Source organism: Centroberyx affinis, unplaced genomic scaffold (genome assembly GCF_046629955.1).
Source record: "Centroberyx affinis isolate AG114_WGS23_722 - 3 ecotype Tasmania unplaced genomic scaffold, CSIRO-AGI_Caff_v1 ptg001170l_1, whole genome shotgun sequence".
In the NCBI taxonomy this organism is placed as follows: domain Eukaryota; kingdom Metazoa; phylum Chordata; class Actinopteri; order Beryciformes; family Berycidae; genus Centroberyx; species Centroberyx affinis.
This window is the reverse complement of record NW_027279701.1, coordinates 25,001-39,145: the sequence shown is the minus strand read 5'-3', so window position 1 is coordinate 39,145 and position 14,145 is coordinate 25,001. Positions and strand designations below refer to the sequence as shown.

Genomic DNA, 14,145 nt, shown 5'->3' with positions numbered 1-14,145 from the left:
TTTACTGAAGTAAACTTTTGAATGCAGAACTTTTACTTTTAATGGAGTATTTCTCTATTACAGTATTGCTACTTTTACTTCAGTAAAGGATTTGAGGATTTTTTTCCCCCACTGATCTTGCCATAAATTTATTGAAAGTTAGGAGTTGCCCTGGTGGCTCAGTCAGCTAAACATGCACCGCTCTACGAACCAGTAATCCCTTAAAATAACCCTATATTTTCATTAATTTACATTAATTCACCCTTTAATTCATTCAAAATCCCCTTAAAATTAATTAAGGGAGTTATTAATGGAGGAGATTCCATCAAAACATCCTTAAACACCTCCTTAATCTTGACTCCTTACTTTCTAATTTAATGTGAAATTCAGGGAGACAGGAACTTTTCCATTAATTTCCACTTAATAACCTGTAAACCTGCACAAAAGGCATGAAAAATCCCTTAATTTCTAGAGTCTCTGTGAATCAACCCATGAATAAATCCCTTATAAACCCATGATACTAACCTTACTTTTAAAGCTGTTATTTTTAATGGATAATTAATGTTTATGTAATGAGAAATTAAGGACATTTCAGGAATAAAATTAAGGGGTTTGGTGTAGCTGAAAGGTTGCAGGTTTGATTCCAGCTGGGACGCTGCTTCATGTCTCTACTGTGAACTATCTAAAAAAAACAAAAAAAAACAAAGGCCATGAATTTAGTCTTAAAATTGACGACTCATCTACCTACAGTATATTAATAGATATATAATATTACAGCAAGTAGTATTTATGTAGACTGGTGTGAGACAGAGGCTTCAGTCTTTAGACCAAGGCAGCAACATCCATCTGATAATGACAGACTGATGTTTAAAATGACACACCAAGCTCATTTACAACCTGGTCTTTAACTGTTTAAATAACTGGAGATATCTTGGGTCCTTCGCTGACTAAATAAAACTACTTTTACAGACGGGATCCTCTAGATTTTAGAAATATCGAAGAACTTCAGGTTATGATTTTTTTTCCCCCGCAAAATGGATTACACTGAGTTCTGGAAATTAACTTGTCAAATGTCTCTGAGTGGTATTTTCCTGAGTAAACCTCAGCTGTGATTAACACCAAGTCTCATCTGTTCTATATAACCTGTTTGTTTTTGTACTTAAATAGTTTTGTGAAGCACTTTGTAAACTTGTTTTAAGAAAGGTGCTATATGAATAAAATTATTAAAACTATTATTGTTATTATTATGATTTCGAGCCGTCTGCAGTGTGAGGCAGAGTACAGACGCACAGCAACAACATACAGGATGTATTCTTATAATAAATACTCCACAGAGAGGAAAATAGCTCAGTGTAAGTTATAAATAATCTTGATTGGATGTGAGCGGTCGTGTTGATGTGGAGCGTCTGCAGACTGAGGAGAGACGGGAATCTGAAGCATGTTCACTGTGTCCTGATCACATGAGCAGCAGAGATAAAATAACCTGCTGGTTCCCCCGAGGAACGCTCTAATCCAGCTTCCAGAGTCCAGGAGCTGGACCTCAACAGCCTGCAGACACTAACAGATGAGTCTGTTCTCAGTCTGACAGCAGGATCTGGACTTCAACACTGTGGAAAGAATCATTATTTCCACTTATCTCATACCGCATTTATTTCATACCGTTGGTATATTTTCTGTAGGAGCCATTAATTATGTCTGTGTATTTATGTCTGTTTATAATTTGTAGCCTATATCAAGTTTACCACCGGGTGGCAGTGTAGATTAGTGTGGTAGGTGAAATCTATATGGGCACAGGTGCAACAGGTCTAATGGGAGATCTCACGGTTTTTACCGCACGGCCGCAGCCACACCAGAAAGCCAAGCCAGCCATCATATCACCATACAGGTTTTGTTTGCAATATAAAATCAGTTTATCAATATCATTCAACTAAGTAATTTTGCTGTAAACCGAAACCTTCATTAAAGGGGAACCTCACCCAACAGTAGGGCTGGGTATCGGTACTCCACAGCTTTAAGGTATCGACCGAAATAACTCAGTACCAAGTAGTATCGAAACTTCTCCAGTCAAACGATACCTGTATTCGATACTTTTTGTACACAGATCTAGAAAAAAATGACTATTTGTACGGTTTTGCTTGCAGCCAATCACCACAAGCGATTTAATGCGACGTGTGATTGGTCCACTACCGCAGCAGCTACAGCCCAGACAGTCTGTGGAGGTGAAGTCGAGCGCGGTGTGTGTGACGGAGTTGGCAGTTGAAGTACTCTATTGGTATCGGTATCACTTTAAGGGTGCTGGTATTGGTACTGGTATCATAATTTTTTAAACGATACCCAGCTCTACCCAACAGTGAAGACTGCCTGGACATCTATTCATTGAAGCGCGTCAAAAACAAGGTCTTCTTCTCCCGCACCCAGCCGAGTGGCTAACTGCTGGTCAGGATAGCCGCTACATTTTCATATATGTGTTGGTTTTTTTTCATTCATTTTTTCTTTGCCTCAGTATGTTCCACTGCTATTGTGTGGCGCAGTCTGTGTACAGGCATGTTCTTTATACCTTTCATTCTTACATTTCAACTTTCTGGGGTTGTAACAAACCTTTTTCACAAACATGGCTGCCGTTCTTCTGCAGGTCATAGATCAGTTCTCTCCATTGGCAGCAATGTGAAGAAGCAACTTTCTGTCTGTGATCACTGATTCAGTGTTTCAACATAGTGTTTAACTCAATACAGCTGTTGTCACTGACATCTTTCTGTTTCTGTTGTCAGACGACTGAGAGACTAGAAAACAGAGATTTGATCGAGGATCACAAAATGCTAACAGACCAGAAATGACCGTTAGCCTCGGTTAGCTAGTTAGCATTTTGTGACTGTCGATCAAATCACTTTTTTATAGTGACAGAAACAGAAAGATCGGCTGTATAATGTATAATGTTTGCTTATTTATTTTCTATTTTTCTCTGCTGTATCCTAATATTTGCTGCTGCAATGATCCAGTTTCCCCAAAGAAATCATTAAGTTTCTTTTTCTTCTTCTTCTTGGCTGCATGAAACGCTCATCAGCGTCTCTCTGATCATCTGTCCTGGTGTTCAGGATGTAAGAGATGGGAGAAAAGGGATTGTCCGGTGTTCTGAAGGTAAATGTACCCTGAAATACAAAAGTAGAAAAACTGAAGTAGAGAAATCGAATGGTGCTGTGTGTTGTATAATTTTGCTGACACTAAGAGCAGAAAGAGGGGAAGCAGAAAATAATATACGCTTTTATTGAACAACCAGGAAGTTCTCTGCTCTATATCAGGAGAACACAAATACTGACTTCTAACCCTCTGTGACAGATCTAGTCTGTTTCTTGGCTCGTTTTCACAGGGAAACAGTCGATGACACGTTTTCTCGATGTTAAAACTAGAATGCAATGAAAATGAACCATGAGTTATGCAAAACAACAAAGCCCCTCAGTATTCCAGATGTGTGGATGTATAACAGGAGTTAAAATGGTAAATGAAGCACAGAGAGTTAAAAGTCAGTTCTGTGAGGCATTTTCCAAACTAGCAGCTAAAGTTAAAGGAATAAACCAACTTTTTGAGCCAATAAACTCCTTGACCAACGTCCTGCTCTGTGAGGAGAAGACTGTGTGTTTGATGGAGGGAGCAGCTGGCTCAGCATCAGCTCTACAGCACCGTAACACACTAACATCAACAGGCACACGCTTTCATCCAACCTGCCCAAAATTGAGCTAAAGTTTGTCTTTTTTAAGCCAAAGTGTTGGGACGATAATACAGAGCCGCAGGGAAATAAAATATATGTTTCAAGGCCACAAATTATTACACCGAGTACATGAGATGGTGACATGAGCAGATGAGATACACCTCATGTCCCTGTTTTGATTAATTCAAGTGCACAAGACATGTTGCATTCCCTGGTTTTGGTTCATTCGTACTCTCATTTTCATTATTTTGTGCACATAATTTCATAATTCCTGCAAGCAAATGAATGAACATGAGCCCTCAAGTTAATAAAATGAGCACACGTTTTTTAAAGCATGTGTTTGATTTAACTCCTTCATGGAGTTTCAGTCTGGATATTGAGAGCTGATGGTCTTCACCAGCGTCAGTCTGCAGGTCAGAGGACAAACTCTCAGATCAGGCTCGGGCCGTTCATGAACTGAACTGAGAATGCAGGTAAACTCCAGGTCGGTTCCTGCAGTGTGAACGTGAAAGTCTCTCGGCTGTAAGGAAACAGAATGGGAATTGAATTGGAATGACAGGAAACAGAATTGAATTCCATGAAATTCCATGAAATTCCACTTGTAAGACGTGTCATCAGATATGTGGTAAGAAAAGAGAAAGAAAAAACAAAAAAACATGGAATTTCACAGAATTTAATTTAATTAAATTCAACTTCCTGAAAGTCCAATTCAATTCACATTTTGTTTCCTGTAGTTTTTTGTTTTTTTTTCAAATTCCAATTCCAATTGAATTGGACTCGACCCCAGCCTGCTCCAGAGGGCTTGGTGCAGTTACACTGGCTCCATATTAACTCATATACACACATTTTGTATCTAATCACACCATTTTATGTAACTCAAGCACACTTTTTATATATTGTGAACACACAATTTTTTCCCTACAGGACGGCCAATATCAGGCTCCGTACAGTGAGGTCAGAAGTATATTTTGTTGTTTCTTTGCTTTAACATGAAGGCCAATATAGAAGAAATAAATTCACGGACCAGCTGCTCTCTCTTCCCTCAACATCTGTGTACAAGATGCCTTTGAGCAAGGCACTGAACCCCATAACCCTGCGCAGGGAAAGGAACCCCGAACCCTGAGAGTGCTTTGTTTTACCCTTTCAGCTCTAAAGCAGCAGACTAACTACAGAACAAACAGCTCTAACTGCCACCAAGCTTCTCATCACATAACATGAAGTTCATCAAGGAGCTTATTTTCCAAAAAGTGAGTTTATTCCTTTAAGACAGAGGATGGGGAAGCTGATCCGGGGTCAGCGTTGAGGTGCGTCTTCATGTCTGGTCAGCTGATTTAGCCATCTTGCTCTTCCTCATGTAGTCCTCGTTGAAGTTCTTCAGGTGTTTGGTTCGGTTCTCCAGACGGACCACCCACTCCTCCCTCAGCCTGGAAACACAGGAAGAGGAGAGGAAGGCTTTCAGTCGGGTTAAAGACGGTTTCAGACAGAATGTAAGACTAGTTCTGCTTCTCCTCTCACAGCCTGGGACACAGGAAGAGGAGGTGATGGTAAGATTATTATGATTATCATGTTAAAGAACGTCACTGACATTTGTCGTTTCACATATCCCTGTAACGTGGGGATGACATAGCCCCAAAGGGACACTAGATGCCGTTGATTTGTACGTGTCATTACTAGCGTCCCAAAGACTTCTGTACTGAACGACCTACCAAGCTTCATCTTTGTGTGCGGTTTCCAAATGGCTGCTTCGTGGCTCAAATTCCCCTCCTTCTTCCTAGGCCACACGGTGCATTCCATTGGAAGTCAGAGGTCGATATTTCCGAGTTGGAATTATCGACTTCCGATCTAAATGCATTCCAGTGCATCTTCTCGGGAAAACATGGACACACAACAGCCTTTGCCCATTAACGTTAGCGGTAGCTATTAATGCTCTAGTAATACTGGCAAAGACTTCTATCCAGTAACGAAGCACAAGTCAATTGAATTACGTTACAAATGGAAAGAAGCAAACAGTAAACATGTTGTCCCACCAGTGATGTAGCTCCACCCTTGGGTCAGTCAGTGATTGCTGAGTGAACTTGAAATATGAGTGAAATTGTATAAGCATTTTGGTATGGGACAATGAAAGGACAGATTGACCATATATTTCTGTTATTGGGTTATTGGTCAAATGGAGATTAAAAATGACAACTTTGTAGTGACGCATTTAATTTTTTTCTCCTCCATTTGTGAATTAGAGCCACTCTTCCATCTGGTCTGCATTACTTACTGCTATGTCATCATCAGATTTAACAGCGGATCTAGTGACTTCGTCTAGTCTCATGTCCGTTCTGTACCTTCTGTTTCTATGTCCAGACTCCCTCCATCAGTCATCGCTGTGTGATTATCACCTCAGCTTTCTGCAACACGTTTTTCCAGCCTCTGGCCGGGTCACACATACGTACACGATTAGCAAAATTAGCCCAAATTTCCGACTGGGAATTCCGACTTGAACGACCGTTTTGTTGCACTTTTCCGTGTTGGAAGTCGTTTTTCTCAGACTTCCGGTGCAGTGGAATGCACCATAGGTATCACCAACGTTCCAATAAAGTCTTTCATTTTCCCAAAAACGCAGCTTTCGGGAGCTAGGAGCTAAAGCTAATGCTAGCTCGCTGACGTTGATTCTATGCTGCTGCACGCACAGTTCACGCAGCCCTTCAGAATAAAAGTCCTTCGGCAATATACCACAACCTGTGAGAGAGAAGGAGTGCGCAAGATACTTTGCTGGTTAAGAAGTGAGTTCTGAATGACAGTAAAGTTTAGATTTTACATGTTTACTTGTTACTTCAATGTCATCAGCGTTAGCATGGAGCTACTATCACTCAACGTCGTGTATGCTAAAGTGTTAGCATGTAGCTCTGGAGCCAATGATCTACTGGGAACACACGGATGATATTGGTGTCTCTGTTCTCATCACTTAACAGCCAAGTTGACCAACAGGACAAACTCCCCTATTTTTGTAAGATCTTTGCTCAGTAAATATTTCTATTTTTGAGGATGGAACCATCTGCGCTTTTGAAATACTGACTGATGAATTTCAGGTTGCAAAAAACTCTTCTAGAATGGATGCACAGCGTTTTGGAAAGTATAGGCTATATTGGTGAAGTACCAGGAAAGGAAATAAGAGCCAGGGAGAAAAGGTAATATTTAATATGCAGTGAGGTGGCGGCGTGGCGTCTTTGAGCAAGACATCGAGTCCAAACAGATCTGATATCTTGGTGACAGCTGGGGTGTTATCACTGTCATATCAGCATTTCACTTAGCTCCTTCATATCACCATCAATCAAATATTAGCTGCGAACGCTCTCTTCCAGGAGACTGTGTGTGTGTGTGTGTGTGTGTGTGTGTGTGTGTGTGTGTGAGAGAGAGAGAGAGAGAGAGAGAGAGAGAAAGTGTGTGCATCTAAGAGAAACAATGCAGTGTATGAGTCAAAGACAAAGAGAGTATATAAGTGAATGAGTGTGCATGAGTGTGTGTGTGTGTGTGTGTGTATATGTGCCCGTATGTGTGTGTGTGTGTGTGTGTGTGTGTGTGTGTGTGTATGTGTGTGTGTGTTTGTAACCTAATCTGTGGTTTCAGCTGTCCTGACTGTCTTTCCACCACCTTCCTGTCAGGTTTTCTGGATTATTCCATTTGTTCCCTCAGCTGCTGATAATCCTCCTGACCTCAGAGACAGACAGACAGGCAGACAGACAGGCAGACAGACAGAGAGACAGGCAGACAGACAGAGAGACAGACAGAGAGACAGGCAGACAGACAGAGAAACAGACAGACAGACAGACAGAAAGACAGAGAAACAGACAGGCAGACAGACAGACAGACAGACAGACAGACAGAGGTTTGTGGAAACCCCATCAGAATTCATGAAAGGCTTTATGCAGGAGTTCCTCAGGGAACCTACTGGGGTTCTCTATGATTTCAATCTGTACACCTTTAAAGATCTTCAAAGCCCTTTCACTTTTTACAGTGTAGCACTCACTGATGAAAAGAAGAAAAGTTTTGCATTTGGTAAACTTCAGCGCATTAGTTTCAGGTTATTGGTCAAATGGAGATTAAAAATGGCAACTTTGTAGTGACGCATCTCATTTTTTTCTCCTCCATTTGTGAATTAGAGCCACTCTTCCATCTGGTCTGCATTACTTACTGCTATGTCATCATCAGCTTTAACAGCGGATCTAGTGACTTCATCGAGTCTCACGTCCGTTCTGTACCTTCTGTTTCTATGTCCAGACTCCCTCCATCAGTCATCGCTGTGTGATTATCACCTCAGCTTTCTGCAACACGTTTTTCCAGCCTCTGGCCGGGTCACACATACGTACACGATTAACAGGGACTAGAGCCGGGGTTAGAGGAGACGGGGGGGCAGAGAGCGGCGGGGGTTGGGGGGTACCCGGTAATGGATAGCGAGGGGATTAAGGGGTACAGGGTAATGGATAGCTGGGGGATTAGGCGGGATAGGTTGAAGAGGCGGTGCAAGGTTAAGGGGGGATAGAAGACTGGGGGCTGAGGAGGGATAAGGCTAGTAGTTGTTGTAAGGCTATGGGGTGTTGGTGTAATAGCTGGTGGTGGGGTTAGGTGGGATAGGGGGGTAGACGCCCGAAAATCTCATTACAATGTATGGAAATGACTTGGCATTAGAAGGATGGTACGAGACAAAGGTTGTCAGATTTATATTGAGTTACCAAATCCTCCTCGTTAATTCAGCAACAAACTTGTACTCATGTCTAGTTTTCTGTAGTTGTTACTACTAAATGTGTGTTTCAGTTTGTCTATGTATATTGTATCTGTCCCTATCAAATAAACCGTAAATAAATAAATAAATGAATAATATCCAAATGTCTCACCCTAATTATCCCTTTAATTGGGTTAATTGATGAAAACAAATGAAGATTCCCACACAAAATTCACCATTTTGTGTGGGAATCTTCATTAGCAGAGGTGAATTTTGTGGAATCTTTGCTATGGGTGATCTGATGAGATCTGGATCTTTCCTGCACTATTTCGAGTACAGCCTATGGTGAGCATGTTATATATAGTATATTTGTTATTATACTGTATATTTATCAATAAATCTGCAACCTACAGCCTTGCAGCTCCTCTGTCGTGTCTGAATCAAACAGCACAAGAAATTAAATTATTCAGATAGTCTTGGAGAAAAACTGAGAAAACTTTAATATCAAAAACCAGCGTGTTTCAGCTGCAGTAGTGTGTATTGGGGCCCACAGACCAATCAAACACACTATTTAAAATATAGTGGGATAATGGGAGAAGCATCAAAGTTTGGTGTCATGTGTTTTTCTCTCAGACTCTATAAACTGCTGCAACCAACAAAAGATCGGACCGAATGCAACGTCCAACAAAGGCAAAATTGTCAAAAAATAAACAGGGGATTACAGTAATATTTTCTGTATACAGTATATTCAGCAGGTAAAGGAGTTTTGGGAGAGAATAAACCACAAACTGTGACAAAAAGTCATCCATAGCCTTGTGAAATTTCTGCAATATTATATTTTTTGTAATTATTTTTAGATTTATTAGTTTCTACTTTATTTTTGTCAGCGAGTTGATAAGATGAGTTCAGGTTACAGCCAGGCTCGGTCATTAGTGATCATTATTACCAAGACCTTTCCCAACCAGATTGTCTGTGGGTGTGTGTGTGTGTGTGTGTGTGTGTGTGTGTGTGTCCTGGTATGTCCCGCAGCATGGTGAGAGACTGGGCTGTGTGTAAGGAGAGGATCTGTTTTTAGACGTGTCTATTTGCTGGACGGTCACATGCCTCCCACAACTTAATTGACACTGTGCTGTTCAGGGGCAGAGAGTGTGTGTGTGTGTGTGTGTGTGTGTGTGTGTGTGTGTGTGTGCCGTCCTGCAGCATCACAGGTTTGAGTCTGTCTGTATCACATGTCATCCTGTCTCTGTCAGTTAAACACCTCAGAAACAGTCTCCATCTCCCCAAGGGCTTTTAAGGACTGGCTTTTATGTAATGTTGATTTTGTTTCTTATGTTTTTATTTATTTATGTATTTTAAACATTTTTTGAATATGTTTTCCCAATGTCCAATATCCTTATTACATACAAGCGAACCTGAGGAACCAACAGGCGAAACGCGTTGTTTGCTTCTCAAGCCAAATCTTAAGAAAATAAAGATGTAAGTTAACGGAGTGTAACAGTGTGCGGTTGGATCATTTCTTTATACGGACCGTCCTTATTACATACTTTAATATTCCTCCTTTATGTCTTCTGAAGCACTTGGAAACTCTGCTGTTAGATACAGTACGTGCTATAAAAATATAGCTCATGATTATTATTAGTCGTAGTAGTAGTAGCAGTAGTGGTATTAATAATAGTAGTAGTAGAAATAGTACTTCTAGTAGTAGTAGTAATAATAGTAAATATTAGTAGTAGCAATTGCAGTATCAGGAGTAACAGTAGTAGTAGTAGTGATAGTAGTAGTAATGGTAGTAGTAGTAGTAGTAATACCACCTTTACTTATGCCTTTTTGTCACATGTGATGTGATGTAATGTCATGTCATGTGACGTCATGTCATGTGACGTCATGTCATGTGACATTATGTCATGTCATGTGACATCATGTCATGTCATGTCATGTCATGTCATGTCATGTGACATCATGTGAGGTACTGAACTGACTTGCAGAGTGCGCTCCTGCTCTTCCTCTCCTCTTCGCTCTCAGCCTGCTGACTCTGAGTGTCGATCTTCTTCTCCCAGAACTTCTTAATGAAAAGTTTATCATGGATCAGAGCCAGGTTCATCTGCAGGAGTACAGTGACATCATTACTACTAATACTACTAATACTACTAATACTATTAATACTATTAATACCATTAATACTACTACTATTAATACCATTAATACTACTACTATTAATACTACTAATACTAATACTATTAATACTACTAATACTAATACTATTAATACTACTAATACTAATACTATTAATACTACTAATACTAATACTATTAATACCATTAATACTAATACTACTAATACTATTAATACTACTAATACTAATACTATTAATACTACTAATACTAATACTATTAATACCACTAATACTAATACTATTAATACCACTAATACTAATACTATTAATACTAATACTACTAATACTACTAACACGAATACTATTAATACTACTAATACTAATACTATTAATACTAATAATACTACTGCTACTACTACTGGAACTACTATTACTACTGCTACTATTACTACTGCTGCTAATAATAACCATCATCTACTTCTACAGCACTTTTCAAAACAGAGGTGCAAAGTGCTTTACATGCTATTAAACCATAATAAAGGTAAATGTAATAAACAACAAGATTATAGCAATCAGCGAAAACTATCAGCTCCAGTCAGTGATTACCATCCATATCCATAAGCATAAGAACATGACACATAACAAACAACAATTTATCTAATACATATTAAAAAAAAAAATTTCAGAGTTCTAATTTTCACAATTTGTTTTCTCTAAAAGTGTGAAAATGTACTGGAAGCTCTGTTCTGTTCTGTCTTGTCTGTTTTAACCGTGTGACAGTGGCTGTGTGACAAAATGGATGTGAACAAGAAAGTTTTTATTCTATTCTATTCTATTCTATTCTATTCTATTCTATTCTATTCTATTCTATTCTATTCAGGCTGTTTCTGTCATGCAGCTCCCACCAGGCTGATTACTGTCATTTCTACTCTGAATCTTAATGATTTATTTCACCATTAAAACCAAACTTCCCTGATAAAAAAAACCAGCTGAGCTTCACACACATGTCTCTTCACTGCGGCTGCATGAAGATTAGAATTGGTCCTTAAATAGAAATAGATGGTTTCAGCAGTTAAAATCTGTTTGACTGGTGTGTTTAAATTTTTTTTGAATGTTCTGAGTTTGTGTGTCTTGTGTGTTTAGAAAGCAGCAGCAAAATCATCAGGTTACTTACTGATATTTTTTATGATATTTCAATAAAATAAATCTTTCCTTGGCTATTGGCTCCCACTGAAGCTGGTTATGACCGCAGCTTATTATAATTAGGTTACTCAATGAGACAAGAATTTCCCGACCTCACTGGAATTCACTCTGGATCAGAGAATCGGCGAAATGACTGAAATATAAAAACTGAATTTCATGATCAACAGGTTGAAATTTTTTAGATTTCCTGATAAAAGAAAAAAAAACGAAAGATTTGACACAAACCTTTCAGGAGGTTCAGCTGAGCGTCCTTCAGTCCCACAGGCTGGATGAGAGTGTGTGTGTGTGTGTGTGTGTGTGTGTGTGTGTGTGAGATGTGGTGTCAGTGCTAGATTCCCCACACCGCTGAACAGCAGAAATAAATATTCTAGATGTGAACTGAACACACCAGTCAGTCAGTAAATCTTGATCTCTGTTTCTGTTTATTCCTCTCTCTCTCTCTCTCTCTCTCTCTCTCTCTCTCTCTGTTCTCTCCATTGCGCTCACAAGTCTGTTGGGATTTAACTGAACTGAGTGAGAGACGTAGAGGCGGATAGAGAGAAAGAAAACAGAGTGAAAGAGAGAGAAGAGGAACAGCAGGCAGGGGGTTGATGGACAAAGAATGAAAGATAAAAGAGAGTGAGAGAGAGGGAGTTATTTATAGTGACAGTTATTACAGGGCTTTGTCGAATACTTAATTCTGATTGGGTAATGAAGGCGTTCTAATGTCTGTTATTCTGAATATCAGACCTCATTTTGCTGGTTTCTGACGAGTCTCCAGACGCTCCTGCTGCCGAGGTGAGAGACACCAAGACTTTTACAAGATTACTGTCATTTATTCAGAGAGAAACAAACTTCAGATCGCTGCTGAGAGCCAAATCTCTGAACCCATCGTCTATCAGTCTGATAACGATTAGACTCTGGGGGCGACGGCCAATATTTGGGGGTTTCCGGTGTAGCCAGCGGACATCCGGGCCAAGACTTCCTCTTCCGTGCGCCGGTCATTGTTTACAGTCCGATTAGCAACTTGAGACGAGAGAATGGAGTCGGAGTTGAGAGACGATGTCTCATATGCAGATATCTGTTTATAGAGATTAGCCGAAATGTCGTCTGGACCTAAAATACCTACAACAAGACTAGGTCAAAACCTAGTATATGGCTGGACCGTGTATGAGTATGCCACGTGCCACGGCCAACCAATGGTGTAACCATCTCCACTGTAGACTGTTAATATACAGAATAATAGTCCGTACATCCATACTGATCTCCGTTCCAGTGCGTCCCGTCTCTCCATCCACTACTAGAAGTACTCCGTCCTCTCCACCGCGCCCACGGCCCGCATCGAGCCTCCCGATCCGAGCCTTGGTGCCGAAAACGCCGTTCGCTGGACACCCGGTGACGTATCGTCGTCAGGACCCCCGCCAAAATCTCGGCCGGATCACCGGGAACAAATCGGCGCCCAGCTATCGGCACCGGCCGGCACCGTGGCCCCGGGAAACTCCGGGAAGCGTCGGCAGGAAGCCCTCGGCGTGATGAAACCTCCATGCTTGTTTGTGTCTCTCTCTCCACCGACAGAACAGAGGGGCTTCAGGTGGACTGAGCTCACGCATATACATCGAAATAAACGGTGATATGATATAATTGTATAGATTCTACTAGCTTCAGTTTACATGCATGATATTGGTCAGCCTGCTTACTGTGTGGGAGAAACGGGTTCCCGATCTCAGCGGAGAAAACAAAACTTAAATTTCTGGCTCTGTGATCCTATGATCACAGAGCCACGGCCGACCAATGGTGTAACTTCCATCGTTTGTGTGTTGTGTGGAGAAACGTTCGACTCTCGCGTCTCAAGTTGCTAATCGGACTGTAAACAATGACCGGCGGACAGAAGAGGAAGTCTTGGCCCGGATGTCCGCTGGCTGCACCGGAAACCCCCAAATATTTATTTTCTGGTTTATCTTCTGTTATCAGATAAACCAGTTTAAACCAGTTCTATCCCATAATGAAAAGATTGGACTGGAACTCCTGCCTTTGCTCATCTGTCCTAACAGACAAGCCATTGAGTTGGTGATATTCCTGGAACCAGACTATCTTTAGGAGATCAGTATTCCTCCAAGCTAAATATTCTTCAATTATTATTAATTTAAAATCAACCATGTATGAGCTGCAGCAGACTCACTGACTGTATCACTGTGGATGCTGTGAGTCGGTCCAGAGCCACATCAAGTCAGAACAGAAGAAACCAGTTTTCCCCACAGCGGTCTCATCTATCTACAGCCAGAGGTGGGGACTCGAGTCACATGACCTGGACTCGAGTCACAGGACCTGGACTCGAGTCACAGGACCTGGACTCGAGTCACAGGACCTGGACTCGAGTCAGACTCGATTCACAATTTTAGCTCCTTGAGTCTTGTCTTGATGTATGAAGAGAAGACTCGAGACTTGACTTGACTTTGACTT

At 40.8% G+C, this 14,145-nt stretch overlaps 1 protein-coding gene across 1 annotated transcript; it reads right to left on the bottom strand.

The window, feature by feature from the left end:
• Window positions 1-3,241: 3,241 nt before the first annotated feature.
• On the bottom strand, window positions 3,242-12,045 carry LOC139648200 (protein FAM240B). Its single transcript, XM_071524253.1, has 3 exons — window positions 11,932-12,045; window positions 10,370-10,491; window positions 3,242-5,106 (listed from the first exon to the last, which is right to left on the bottom strand). Exons 2-3 carry the CDS (start codon window positions 10,489-10,491, stop codon window positions 4,995-4,997), a joined length of 234 nt encoding a protein of 77 aa, XP_071380354.1. The 5' UTR covers window positions 11,932-12,045; the 3' UTR covers window positions 3,242-4,994.
• Between the last annotated feature and the right edge of the window lie 2,100 nt (window positions 12,046-14,145).

Bases quoted from the DNA above. Each gene is read 5' to 3' on its own strand.
- LOC139648200 (XM_071524253.1), bottom strand. From the start codon at position 10,491: ATGAACCTGGCTCTGATCCATGATAAACTTTTCATTAAGAAGTTCTGG. The intron at 5,107-10,369 runs GTCAGTTCAGTA...CTGTGTTTCCAG, and splicing joins AGCAGGAGCGCACTCTGCAA to GCTGAGGGAGGAGTGGGTGG.